We start from the raw sequence: 14,627 nt of genomic DNA, 5'->3' as shown, positions 1-14,627 counted from the left end.
TATTGACTCATGATGTTTGATTTTCATAAAAGTACTTTTAAGGTAAATCAACTGATCTAAGTCAAATTAATCAGTTGGATATGTATATGTTCGATAAAATAATAATAATTAATAATTATTATTATTTTATATATGCTATTTTTTTGTTTGGATATGGAAAGAGAAAAAGTGTGTTACAGATGGGTAAAATGGCTGGTGGTCCATTGGCTGGTTTGGCAGCACTAGGTCTAGGGGGTCTGAATGCTGCTAACACTGGAGGATTGAATCCTGCAGGTAATACATTGTTAAGTATTTTGGAATGTATATAAAATTTTAATTATTTTATTACTCGATGAGGTAAATTAAAATTTAATATTAATTGTACCGAGTTGATTCATTTTTAGGTTCCATTCTAAATTTTTGTTTATTATAAGATTAAATTGTTTTTCAAGGATCTACAGTATTAAAAGCTGTATGTGGAGGGAATTGTTACAGAGATGTATATATATATATATATATATTTTTTTTTTTTTTATGAGATTGACCAAAAAATAACAAATTTTTTTAATTCTGTCTTTTCACCACATAATGTTATAAATGTTTTTAGCTGCATTAGACCCTTAGTTTAATTTAATTAGGACATATTTAATTACAATAGGTGGTTTATTTTATTTGCAAATAATGGAACAAAGAATTTACATTAAAGTGGAATAAAGTGCGGTGAAGTGTTGAAGAAGCCTTTTGGCAAGGTTCTTGTGTTAACACCAAGGGTTTTTGAGTGGTATAGACAGTTTTAAGAAGGCCGTAAAGACATCGAAGACCACAAAAGTGTTGGACATCATAATATGTCACCAACCAGTGAAAGTATCTACAAAATAAAGGTTGTTGTAATCAATAATTGTCAAATAACTGTTAGAGAAGTTGCTGAAGAGGTGGACATCTCTTATGGCCCAAGTTAAAACAATTTTTGCCATGAAACAAACAATAGCAAAGTTTGTTCCAGAACTGTTAAATTTTCAACAAAAGCAACATTGCAGAACAGTTGTAGCTGATCAAAAAAAGCCCGGTAAGTTTATTCATTGTTAATCTTCGCTTATTGTATTTTTCAATTACAATGGTGTAGTCCATTGCAAATTCTTACTGCAAGGTTGTATGGTCAGCAAACAGTATTACTAAGGAATTTTACACAGTTTACATGAGGCAATCAAAAAACAAAATGTGGGTAAACAATTTTTGGATTTTGCACTGTGATAACACTCCAGCTCACATTTCACTATTAATTTTTGATTATTTACCCAAAAATAACACCATACTGACCCTGCAGCCTTCATATTTTCCAGACATGACAACCTGTGTCTTTTTCTTGTTACCACTGATTAAAAAATACATTACAAGGAGACATATTTGTGGCAATAGATGAAATAATTAAAAAATGGCCAAGTAAAGTTAAGGTTATATAAAAAAAAAATATTTTTAGGACTGGAAAAAATGCTGCCTTAAGTGTGTTGCTTCTATGGGGAATTACTTTGATGGTACAGTGTCAGTATAGAAAAATATGTAAATTCTTTTTGATAAAAATTAAAATTCTGTTATTTTTTAATTATACTTTCTGTTATGAACTTATGGGTGTTATATTAAAAAAAAAAAAATATTTACTTAAATTTTTTTTTTTTTAAATTTCTTATGTACTTTAATATTAATGTGAGTGACTTATAGGTGGCTTTTTTTTAATGCATTTTTCATATCGCTTTCAGTTTTGGTTATTAGCTCCCAACTGAGTTCATACGCTAAAACAAAAAAACACGTATTTAATCGGTTAGTGTTAGTCATATTGTCGTTTTTAAGGTTTATTTGATTACTTAGTAGGTGTGTTGGAAACAACATTTTATCTGAAGTGCTTCTGTTAAAACAATTAATTTGACATACGTAGATAAATTTAGGTTTTTAATAAATATAATTTTCAAAAATTTATTTTTTTAAAGTGTTAAGTGAAATCTCAAGCATAAAAAAATTGTTGAAAGGTGACTAGTTTATTTATATACAATGAATGCTACTGCTTTATGCAGAAATATATATAAATAAAATATTTAAGATAAACCATCTTGGTCTACCGATTTTGAAAGTACTATGGATTATGCAGTAATTTCTGATTTTGAGACTGTCAAATAGTATAAAGAAAGTTTGTGTCCCTTTATTTTTACTACACCATATAAAATTGTTTCTTTGTAATATCAAGGTAACATTATGGCAGAAAATATGGTGTTAAAATTATGTCATTGAACATATTGATTGTGCAAAAGTGTGGATTTTTGTTTGTATAATATTATCCAGGTTGGAACCATCAATAAATATTCTGAAAAATATTTTAATATAAAACGTTTCAATTATTTTTCTTTTTGCTGAAATGTCTCTCGGCATCTGTAAATTCCCTCCAAAAAAATAATTTTTTTTTTTCTCTAATGGAGGAAATTTTGGCCCCAATTTTTTGTTGGATTTTAAGATCTAACAAAAAATGTTTCTGGTTTGTTTAAAATTTTATTTCCTTTTATTTTTATCATTTGATTTTTTTTGTTAAGTCGTATCTTGAGCTAATTTCCCTAGGAAACTTGTTCAAATTACATTAAACTTCTTTTAAACTATTTTTATAAAATATCTCTTTCTTTTGGTAGCAAAAAGTAGGTATAAAGCCTGTATTTCAAATTTCAAAAAAAAAATTTGCAAAAGTTTTTTCATATTTTTATTGATTTAATTTCTTCATATTTAAAGTCAGAAAATAAAAATAATAAGAAGTGTTCAAAACTTAAAAAGAATATTTTCTGAAAAAGTATATAAAAGCTACTGATTAAAAATAATGAATAAAATCAATTTATATAATAGAATGAATGCTGGTCTGTTACAGTAAAGTTTTACCGTCTGTTACATCAGACTATGATCTCCAAAGAAGCTAAGTATGGTATAACTAGTTAATAATTAAGCCTGTTAGTCTTTTCATTAAGTTTATCTTTTTCAGATTAATAGTTGATACATTCTATACAAAATGTAAACAGAATTTTAAATTTGTATGATATGCAGACACGGTTCCATTTTTTTGATACATATTTTCTTTCTCTTTGTGCAGCCTTAGCAGCATTGGCTGGTAGTCAGCTACGTACAAACAATCCTAATCGAAATCAACAAAATACCAATCAACAGACACATGAAATGACTGTACCTAATGATCTCATCGGTTGTATCATAGGCAAGGGAGGCACAAAAATTGCTGAAATCAGGTATCTGCTCGTATGCTAGTAGTATATTATTTATTAATAGTTTTAAAAACAGCAAATGTCTGTATATAACTAACTATACAGTGAGTTGTAGAGAGCTTCAAGATCGTTTGAAATAAGTAAAAGTGAATAAAATAGTTTTATCTGTAATCTATAAAATTGCAAAATTCTGGAAGATATGGGCAGAAGCACAAAAATTTATTTCTCTCCAAAGGGTGTATGAGACCTTTACATAGTTTTATGGTCAGTATTAAAACTAATAATCTTAAAGGTAATGCGAATATTGCAAATATTTTTACTAATATTGATGAAGAGGCATTCATCAGCTACACAGTAGTATTAAATTTAATCGATTTAACTAATTTTTGGTTACCACTTTCCTTATATAATCATCATTCATATAAAATAATGAAAAAAATTATTGCGTGTTGTATAACATTTTTAATTTTTAGGGATCGTTCAGAAAAATTAACTGTAAAATCTTTGTTGTGAACAGAATTTTTGTAATAATAATATTATAATTATATTTCGTAAAATAATTTTATTTCAAAATGTATTTAAAATAATTGTATTTTGTAAATTTTATGTTACTATTAAAAAATATACTTCTTAAAGTTCATAAAAATAATTTACTAAGTAGAAATTAATGAAAGTTTTAATTTGTTACGAATTCTTTTTTCTGAACTTAAAAATATTGCATGTGTGTTGCCCCAAAAATTTGAGAAAGAAATTGGGCAAATCTGTTTTTCAGAACCAGAATTCCCTTTCCACTTTCAAGAGTAACACTGAAATTTGTCCGTTAATACAATAGGATAAAAAAATGTTTTTTGAAAGTTGTCGCACTATTTCTGGATTCTTCTTAAATACTGTCAACTGGTCAGACCAGTTAGAAAATATGTTGACTTGGATGTTAGTACCTAGTCTTTCGGATAAGGATATTGAATATTTTCATCTATCATATCATCCCTATTATCTTTGTTAGCGTATGTATAATGTTAAAAATATATACTGCCAAAAAAATTGTATTATTAAAATACGTATATTTTATTATTTAATGATCGTGTACTTTTTGAAAATATTGCCTTCATTGAAGAGGGAGCAGGAAAATACATTGCTGCTCGTTATCCCAAGATAGCCCAGTATAAAACTTGTTATTCTTGAGAATGGCTATGACATTTTCAGGAGTAACTTATGTCCCGTGTCAGATCGCCTATAACCATTATGGTTATGGCGCTTGCATATATTTTTCATGAAGTTATTTTGTTATTGTTCCTTTTTAAGTCGCTTGCAGCAATGTGTAAATTATAATTTAAAAAAAATAATTTTATAAGTTTTTACATTTTTTGTGTAAATGTTTTATTTAGTTATTTATTTTTATTATTATTTTTTAGACAAATCAGTGGTGCAATGATAAGAATTAGTAACTGTGAAGAAAGAGATGGTGGCGCTACTGACAGGACCATAACAATAACTGGTAATCCAGATTCTGTTGCTCTTGCCCAGTACCTGATTAATATGAGGTAAGTCATTCAACATTCAAATTTCTTTGTAAATTTTACTAAACATTTTTAGCCATTAATTGATATTATATATATTTATTTTTACTAATATTACTTCAATGAGAAAGCAAAAATGTTACATAATACATTGTTTTATTATTTTTTTTATAAAAAACATGAAAAATTTACCATATGTGTTTGTTTATGTTTTCTTAAATCTTCTAATTTTTCATTGAAAAAGATCAACATCCAATTTATCCATGTTCCTGATTTTATGTTCAATTTTCTTTCCGCTACAATTATTCTGCTCTTTTTTTTTAAATAATAAAACAATTCCTGTTATTAACTTGTTTATTTATGGCCATCTGTTATAATTGTTTAGATCAGATCCTTATTCATGTTAAATTATGTGCATGTATATTTTAATGTATATATTTTGTCTTTTATAGTAACTTTTTCTTAAAGCTGTCCTATACTTCATCTATGCCATTTATATAAAAAAAAACCTGTTTTAAAAAATATATTATTACTGAAACAAAACATTGAACATTCTCATTATCTACTTTCTCCATCACACTACCTTCCACTTTATTGCAATGTTTTTATTATCTGTTTAAAAATATATTTTTACGCATGTATTCTTATAATAATTTTTTTTTTTGTTATAAATTATTATTTTTGTTGTATGTTATGGAGTGTAATCTATTATATGCCATCAAATTAATGTTTTATTAAAGTCATTATAATACTCATTTAAAATTAATTGAAAAATAAATACTTATTAATGATTTTCTTTTTTTCTTTTTTTTTTAAAAAAAGAAAAGAAAGAATATATGTTAAAGAAAAAAATGTTTAAAGGTGAGGAAATGCAAAGATTCTGTCTTAATTACTTTTCTATTTGATTTTTTACTCTTATAACTTGGCTACAGCATAGGACTATTTTATTTTAATTTTTTTACATCATATCTAAAGCTTACCTTTTGTTTGTTTTGTTCTATTATTTGCCATAAAAGTATTTATACCTGTATTGGTAATTATGATTTATTATTGATTATTATTATTATTTATTTGAAATATGTTTTTATACTACATACTTGAAAAAAAGACAAACCTATTAGCCTATTAGCCTATTAGCTTAGTGTGTTATATACTATAAGAGATTGGTATTTTTTGTTGTCTCTTCATGTTCTCAACATTATTGATCGCGCAATGTTGTGATGAACGTTTATGGTCAGTTGAGTTAAGGTGAACTAAGAATGAAGCAGGTAAAATATTTTTTAATCTTGCATTCTATATGTACAAAATTTTAATAAAAATGTAGGATTTTCATTTATTTGAAAAAGTATATGTAATTATCTGTTTCAAATTAATTTCCATCAGATAAAATGTTACTTTCAGCAGATATTTTTCTTATTTTCAATATTTTCTTGGTGTGCGCTTTCTATTGCATAGCCGTAATTTTTTTCAGCAATCTTTCATTTCTTCTAGTCATTTCATGCTTTTTTCTCAAAATAAAGTCATGTGGTCCTCCACATCTGGTGAATGCTGAAGTTACAATAATGTTATTTTATTTTTACCCAAAGAAAAATCTTGAATAAGCAAATATGCAGTTTCCATTTCCTTTTGTAAATTTGTTATTTTTTTATAGATAACATCATACAAACAATGTAATACAATCAAATATAATATTATTCTTTGCCAACTCTAGCACTTGTAGAAAATTGTGTATCGTAGTATAGCGATGATTATATAAGAAAAGAGAAGATCCTTAATTAAATGTATGAAGATCCTTAATTAATCCAATTAAATGTATCAGCCTTAGCTCAGGTTGAAGATTCCATTAAGTCGGTTGAGCTTTTGTTTTGATGTTTATACCCTCATTTTACCACCGGTTATGATGTAATGGTGAGATATTGGGTCATTAGTTACCATTTATATTTTTTCTGGTATTTGTTGATGGATTATTAAAATTTAACACTTCTCAAATAATTATTATTGCCACTGGCTGGTCTAATATACATATATAGACAGAAAAAACAAAAATTTCACAAAATCCATATATGACAGCACCCTCATAAACTGCATTCCTTAATAGTGATTTAACAATTATTTGATTATTTTCCTGTAGCTTCTTCTATTTTTTTTTTTGTCTGAGGTTGAAGTATTTTCTTCAACTTTATTATCATCTTAAATTTATTTATGGTCATCTTGAAAGCAATAAATCATTTATAAAGTGTTTGTTACCTACATAAGACTCGTTTTGTTTTTTTTACAATATTTTTATCACACTTATATTTTTTCTCATTTTTTACCAAATGTTTTATGGCTTATTATAACTAAATACTCTTTTTTAAATGGGATTATAAAATGTATAATTTACTCATTTGGCTGTCAAATCTAATTCCAGTGTAGTTAAAAATGTAGATGATCATCAGGGACAATGATATGAATATACAAAAAAAAAAGTTTTTTTAACCAGACATCCAGGGTGAGAAGTTAAAAAATAATTTAAAAAAATATTTTACATAGATTTACTGTGTTTTATGGGTTACCAGTTTATTTAATAATCTACAAAGTAAAGTGATGGACCAGAGGTTGCTGATCATCTTTAGTTATGATATTTTTTGTATTAAAAATATTTGATTTTGGAAATCTAGTATTTTTAGCGAGTCATACAGTATTTAGCAAAGCCTGCATAACAATTTCAGTTTTTCTTCTATTATTGCTGGAACTTAAATAAATTATCCTGTTTAATTTAAAATGTGAAAACAATATTTTTCTAATTTTTTGTAATATTTAATTATTAACTTAAAGTTTTTCTGATTGTTTTCTACATTTGTTATTTTGGACTGACTACCTATTAGATGGTTTTTTTTAAATATAATTTTGGATTTCCATTTTTGTATGTATTAGTGTTCGAAGAAGTATTTGAGTGATCAGATCAAATCAAATCATTCTTGTGATCAACATAAATATTATCACATTTATTGTAAAACACACAGATACACACACACACACTACAATACATGTACATGAGGTGTGTTTTTAAAATAAGGTATTGAAATAAGAACAAAACTGTAAAATATGAACAAACTATTATTACTTACCCATAAAAATTTCATTTTATTACACAGTTTCATTTAAGAAGCATTTTTACCTTAAATTCTTCTTTGAACTTTGTCAATCTAGCAGATAATGAATGCTGCCATTGCTTTGACCCCTGCTTTGTTTACATTTAGGTTTTATCTCCAGTGACAATGTGATCAAATAATAATCACCTTCATTTTCATAGCATCACAAGCACTGCAACAAGATGTTTTTTCTTGTGTATGGCGTTACCCTATCTGGCACAAAATTTTTTATAGCCCAATTTTTCAGCCAAAAATTCAAAGATCTTGAAACATCAAAGATGATTGTCATATGGTGAAGCACATAGTTTTCTCAAATTTTTCAGTCACATCATTTGTTATCATCAATGGCTGGCCTCTACGTTATTCAGCTTGAACATTTGTTCACCCTTCTCAAATGAATGGGATCATCTTGACCCCGAGGTGAAGACACCCACCATGTGACAGGTCCGTCCGCTATCTGTTTACATTATGTATGTAGGCGGCAAATTCAAAACAGACCATTTAAGTGTAATAATGTGTCATTTAAATGTTTAAAAATATATACACATGCATACAAATACCCATTTTTATGAGGAAGATGAGATAATTGAAATTATAGTGAAAAAAGTGCTAGACCCTTGTTAGAAACCAAACCTGTAAAATTAAATCAAAGCCTAAAAGATCTTAAGAAGTCTCTCAATCTGTGAGCTGTGTTCATTTACGTGGCATGGTGGTTTATTTATTAGTAATGACATTGATAATCAATAAAATAGAACAGAAAATGTTTAAATTATGTTTCATTATTATGGTTAAATAGCTACATAATTAGCTATTTATTAAATGCTATGGAATTCTTAACTGTACCAATATTATGGATTATTAAGCTGCTATAAGTTTTTTTTATTTCATAATTTAAAATATTTTGTGGAATGCAGTATGCTTACACGTTGCAAGATATTGCATAGCATCAGCTTGTGCTGGGTTTATTCAGATGCATTTCTCACAACATATTGGAGAATAGCTCTCTTAAAACTGAAGGGCATGAAGTAAAGATGAGAGAGTTCTAGAACTAATTTTTTAAAGATATTTGGACGTGTATTGTTTTACTGCATGCACTCTAAATAATCCACGTGCATTTTTAATTTTTTTCATTTAAGTGCTCCAGTGACACAATGTTTCAACAGCAGTCTGTTAGTGCTCCAAAATAGGTTCCAACTCTATCTTCAAAATGTCTGTTGATACACATTAGAATGAGATTTAATTCTGATGCTGAGAACATTTAAGACAACATGGTGTAGTAGCTGTCTCAATTTAAATAAAGCCATGTCCTACTTTTGTCAAAGTTTATTGGTTACTTAATAATGATCCTATTAAAGGACATAAAAAAATTAAAATTTACTTCAAAATACATCTACCAGTAGAGGTAAATGCTTTTATGTGTTTTTTTTTTTAAATTAGTGTATAGGAATGAATATTAGGTGTATACAGGATATAAAACTTAAACATTCATTACATTTTAAAAATTACCAGAAAGAATTTATTCCATCATGGTGCAATATGCTTAGTGGTAAAAATAGGTATATAACTTTTATGATACCACCTTGTTTAAAAAAAAAAATTATAATTTTTGCGTTATATTTTAATAATACATTTGCTTGATCCTTTTTGTCTCTGGACCTTTCCTCACCTTAAAACAAAAACATAAATTTTACAAACCTTATTTATTATTAATAAACCTTTTATTTTCCAACCACATTTTTTAATGTTTATTTTTAAGTTTTTTAATTACCTGATCATTTTTTCCATTCAAATACCATTATAAAAATGTTTGTATGCAATTTATGCATTACTTATAATAATTTAAAATATATATAAGATATAAATAAGTTGGTAAAAAAATTAACAATTATCACATTTTTTTAATGTAACTGAAATAATGCTATATTATTAATAACAATAAATTTGTTGAATTTTCTAAAAATTTACTAGATTTATTATCTTTACAAACTTTGAAACAAATCACAATGCTTTGAATAGATTAAGCACATTTTTAAAACATTACAATATTGAAACGTAAATCTTAATTTAAAAAAATATCAGATTTTTAATATTGTTTGAGAGCTAGATAAATTTTATTGTGAATGAAATAATTGCTCTAGTTTTTAAAGCTATTTCCTATAAATTAGTCGTTTAGTTTTGTATGTATCTCCAAAATACTAACATTTATAGAACTTTTACAGAAAAAGTTGTATATCAGATAATTGAGAAGATTTCTTATTCAAATATCTTTCTGTCCATAACTGCATATCAGTAACAGAAGTAAAATATCTGAAATGACAACACTAATGTAACTGTTTTGCAAGATGTTGAGTATACTGTTTTTCCTTCTAAACGATTTGCTTATTTCATTATTTTATAAATTTATTAACTTTTAATGTGCATTTTAAATTCTTTGAATTTAACTTTAATAAACGATAGCGTGTTTTATGTAACCCGTATCCATTAGTAAAATTATTTTCTTACATATCTATAATAAAAACACAAATATTTCTATTTGGTATAAGGATGGAAAAAATGATCTGCCCTTAACCTGACCTTTGCTTTACCTTATATCCCTATCTCGATCTCCTTCACAGTGTCGAACTGCAAAAGGCAAACCTTGAGGCCCAAAATCCTTCAACTCCGGGTGGCTCCAGCTCGACCGGAGGGGGTACGAGCACCCCGGGTAGCGGGGGTCCATCCCCTCTGGCGAGTGCAATCCCACTGGCCCAACTGCTTGCTAAGCCTGGAGCCCTGAATGCACTCTCCTCCTTGACGGCTCTCGGCGGATTGACTGACTTATTGGGCGGCATCACTGGCAACACTGCACCTGTACAAACGACCGGCGTTCATCGATCCAAATCAAATTATACGCCACGTCTTCGCAGTCCAGCTGGTGGAAGCGGCGGTCCGGCACAGTCACCATCAGATTCTAAGATAAAAACTGAGCGGGCAAAATTCCAACCATACTAAAATTAAGATTAATTTTAATTTAATATTAACTGTTGCAATTCATTCTAACAAATTAAATAACTGAAGTTATCTATATTATATATTTAAACGTATTCATTTTTAAAAACAAGTAAATGGTGTTAACAAAACTTTTATGTGCATTACATGTTAAAGAATCATAAAATAATGTAAATATTATGATAGGTTCTTTTTATTTTTTTTTGTTAATAATCAATGTTTTTCATTTCCTGCAGTCTGAGAAAGTTTTGAAATATTTTAATTAAAAATACCAAATTATAAAAAAATTATTTTTTCTAATTTTTGAATTATCATTGCATTAATTTTGCTTTTATTGAAGTATAATAATATTTCCAATCCATAGGTTTATTATTTTTCTAATTTATTTTATTTTTTTATTTTTAAATTCCATATATACATTTTTAAGAATTATTTATCGCTACATTTTATTTATAAGGCAAGTGATAGTTTTGTTTATTTTTGTATCCTGTTAACCATTGATGAGTAATTTTTGTGAATAAACATGATCATGGAGGAGTAAATTAGTTTGGAATTCTTTCTAATGAAGCATCATCTGTAATTATCATTGACCTTATATTACTTCAGATCAAGTTATTTTACGTTATTTCATTAATTTTAATTGATTTCATTTACGTTAGACTCCTCTACCTCAAAATGAAAAATCCTTTCCAATTAATATTTCTTTAACTTATGAATTATTCAGAGATCTTTCCATTAAAGAAGTATAATAGGATTTATTATTACATTATTGCATTCATTTCTTACATTATCAAAAATAAGATAAAATAAAATTAAACTCTTGGTTAAGAAGTAAGTAGGAAATTACCCTTTATGTTACTTGACTTCTATATGATTTTTTAATTTAACTCTAGACTTCATTATTATTCAGACCACTTGTAAAATTTGATTACAATATATGACACTTGATCAAAGTTACTGTGAACTTGATAAAAGTTTATTAACATTAAAGTTAATTTTTAATCAGTAATAAATAATATAATGACCATTTAACTACTCATCAAAGGGTTAGTATTGAATTATAAAATAGTTGAGTACTAAATTAAAATTTCATTTTAATTTGTTAAAATGTATTGCATTTTTATTATTTTATTTATTTGTTTATTGATTTATATTTTTATTACAAATATTATTTTTAAATAATTTTGTAATTTCAATTTTTTTTTTTTTTTAAATATTTAAGTTATTTTTAAATAACAAAATAATTTCAATTTTGTTTTTTTTTAAATGCATTAATGAAATAATGTTAATTGTTTTTATTTTTTAATTATTTTAGAATTATTTAGATTCATTCTTTCTTTCTTTTTTAAATTACATATCAGTTTTTAGTTTTATTATAATATTTGTATGTGTATTAGGAGGCATGATGCTGTTGTATTTAAATGTCACTTTTGTATGTAGTTAGGTAAAAATAAATGAAATAAAAAAAACCAAAAAAGAAATGTTGGATTTTAGTGGTAATTATTAAATCAATAATAAAATAAATTTGTAATTAATCAATAAATTTATCATCATTGTTGTTAATATTATACACAACTTTACAATAGTCTATATATATTTTTCAGTTTTTAAAAACTTTATTAATTATATATTCATGAATATGTATATTGATTTTCCTTTTTCTAATTATTATTTTTTATGTAAATATACATTGATTTAATTAAATATGTTGTTCATATAATATTGTTCGTAATTTATGTTTTCTATAAATAATAATATGAATCATGTTCTGAAAAATGGTATTTAAAAATTATATATTACAAATGATTAAATTCTAGTGTCTGTTTTTCAAACTATATTTACCAGTACCTTTGGAAACAGTCTTCAAATAATTTTTTTTCTTCATTAATATTAGACAATCCTCATTGGCTCAAATATTAACCATATCCTTAATTTTTTTTTATTATCAAACAGTGTTAAAGTAAGTGTACCGCATAGTTAATTGCTTTAAATGTTTTTAATAACAGACGTTTTTAATATTTTGTTTCCGCTACTGAATGAAGGTGATGTGTATAATATATAATCCCTACAGAAACAGGTACCTCAATTTGTTACTTTACACATCTATCATAGTTTTTATTATGAATGTGCATGATTTTAAAACATCTGAAATCCAAGCGGCATTGATCAATGTTGGTAATGATGTTCATTATACAGCAGTCCATGTGGTAAACCAAAATGATGTCCCTAGAGGGTTAATTTTACCTTTATTTCAGGGTCTTTAACAAGATTATAACAGTGAAAAAGATAATGGGAAATCACTTTATTCTCCATTAATGTTAGTAACCCTGAGTTAATTGTTATTCTTGGACATATCAATGACATATTTGGAATTGAATTTTTCTTGTTTCCTGATGCATTGTAATTTTTTTTTTAATGCAACTTAGAGGAAACATGTTTTAAAGATTTTTGGATAAAAAGTTTAGCTTATGTTTGGGCCAGTATGTTGCATACAATTTTTTGTCTGTAATCATTTGACAGCAATTTGATCTCTTATCCCATTGTTCTAAAATTTTCTTTAAATCTCAACATTTTTGTTTATATCCTTTATTTTTCGAAATCTGCTTCATTCTATTATTTACTGTTTACTTCTCTTATAGTTTTTACCCTCCCAGTAGTGAATTGATTAATCCAGATTGTCTTGAGTCATTTTTCTTTTTTAAATAATTTTTTAAAGATGTCTTTCTTCTGGTTTACGTTAATATTCTTATATTGTAGTTTGTTATTCCTATACTCACATTGATTTATGTCTCATTATCATGAATTATTACAATACATATGCGTACAGTATTTTTAAAAATTTCTTCTAATTCCTCAATGTGTTTTTTAAACAATTATATTTCCTCTTTGATTTTGATCTCATACTTCAAACAACATTTGATGTAATCTTACCTTCAAAATAATAAAATTCCACAACGTTTCTGTGTTACTTTAATGTTTATTTTTGTATTATTTTCCTTTTTAACATCCTAGTCTTTTATTTTTCATTTTTATTTACTTTCACATTGAATTCTCTTTTCATATTGTTTATGTTACTGTTCAATATTTTTTTAACCAATCTTTGTATTTAAATCATAGAAAAGTCCTTTCAACTGAACTTAATGTAATAATTTTTCTGTAAATCTTTACACTACTTTCAGAATTTTCCTTCTGTTCTTTTGTTGCTTACGTATGTAAAATGATATTCAGGTATGTGGTGTAAATCACCGGGATAGTCTAGCGGTGAACACATATTTCCAAATCAGTTGATTTGGAAGTCAGTTCCAGCATTAAGTTCAAGTAAAGGCAGTTACTTTTATTTTAGTAACTTGTTATTTGAAAACAAGGTCGTGGATACCGGTGTTCTTTGGTGGTTGGGTTTCGCTTAATCACACATTTCAGGAATAGTTGAACTTAGACTGTACAAGACTACACTTTATTTACACTCATACATATCATCCTCTGAAGTAATACCTGGTTGGTAATTCCCGGAGGCTAAACAGGGAAAAAAATGTGTGTGGTGTAGAAAGAATTTTTTCCTGATTTTTTTCTGTATTTGGTTTTTCACATCACAGTAAAAGAGGTACCTGGTTAATTAATGTGCAACCTTTTTAGCAGTGTTTAAATATATATCTTATTCAATTTTATCAAGTTCCAGTAGAACTTGATAAAATTGAATTATAAAGTTCCATTTTAGTTTGAATTTTTGTTAATTAACTAAAGACTCGCATTTCAATTTTTTTCTG

At 26.5% G+C, this 14,627-nt stretch overlaps 1 protein-coding gene across 12 annotated transcripts in view; it reads left to right on the top strand.

Moving 5' to 3' along the window:
- Positions 1–14,627, top strand: part of mub (poly(rC)-binding protein mub) — a 493,744-nt gene that overhangs the window by 458,143 nt on the left and 20,974 nt on the right. For 10 of the 12 annotated variants that reach the window (XM_075376022.1, XM_075376025.1, XM_075376023.1 and 7 more), the window contains 4 exons: positions 180–273; positions 3,098–3,248; positions 4,637–4,765; positions 10,491–12,674. In XM_075376022.1, coding sequence (XP_075232137.1) covers positions 180–273; positions 3,098–3,248; positions 4,637–4,765; positions 10,491–10,866 — 750 coding nt within the window. In that variant the 3' untranslated portion in view covers positions 10,867–12,674. Of the gene's footprint in view, positions 1–179; positions 274–3,097; positions 3,249–4,636; positions 4,766–10,490; positions 12,675–14,627 lie in introns of those variants that run through there. The other 2 variants (XM_075376032.1, XM_075376033.1) reach the window with 1 other exon arrangement.

The sequence above is a fragment of the Lycorma delicatula genome, chromosome 9, assembly GCF_047948215.1.
Source record: "Lycorma delicatula isolate Av1 chromosome 9, ASM4794821v1, whole genome shotgun sequence".
Lineage (NCBI taxonomy): Eukaryota > Metazoa > Arthropoda > Insecta > Hemiptera > Fulgoridae > Lycorma > Lycorma delicatula.
The sequence above is the reverse complement of the archived record's forward strand: the minus strand, read 5'-3'. Positions and strand labels throughout refer to the sequence as shown.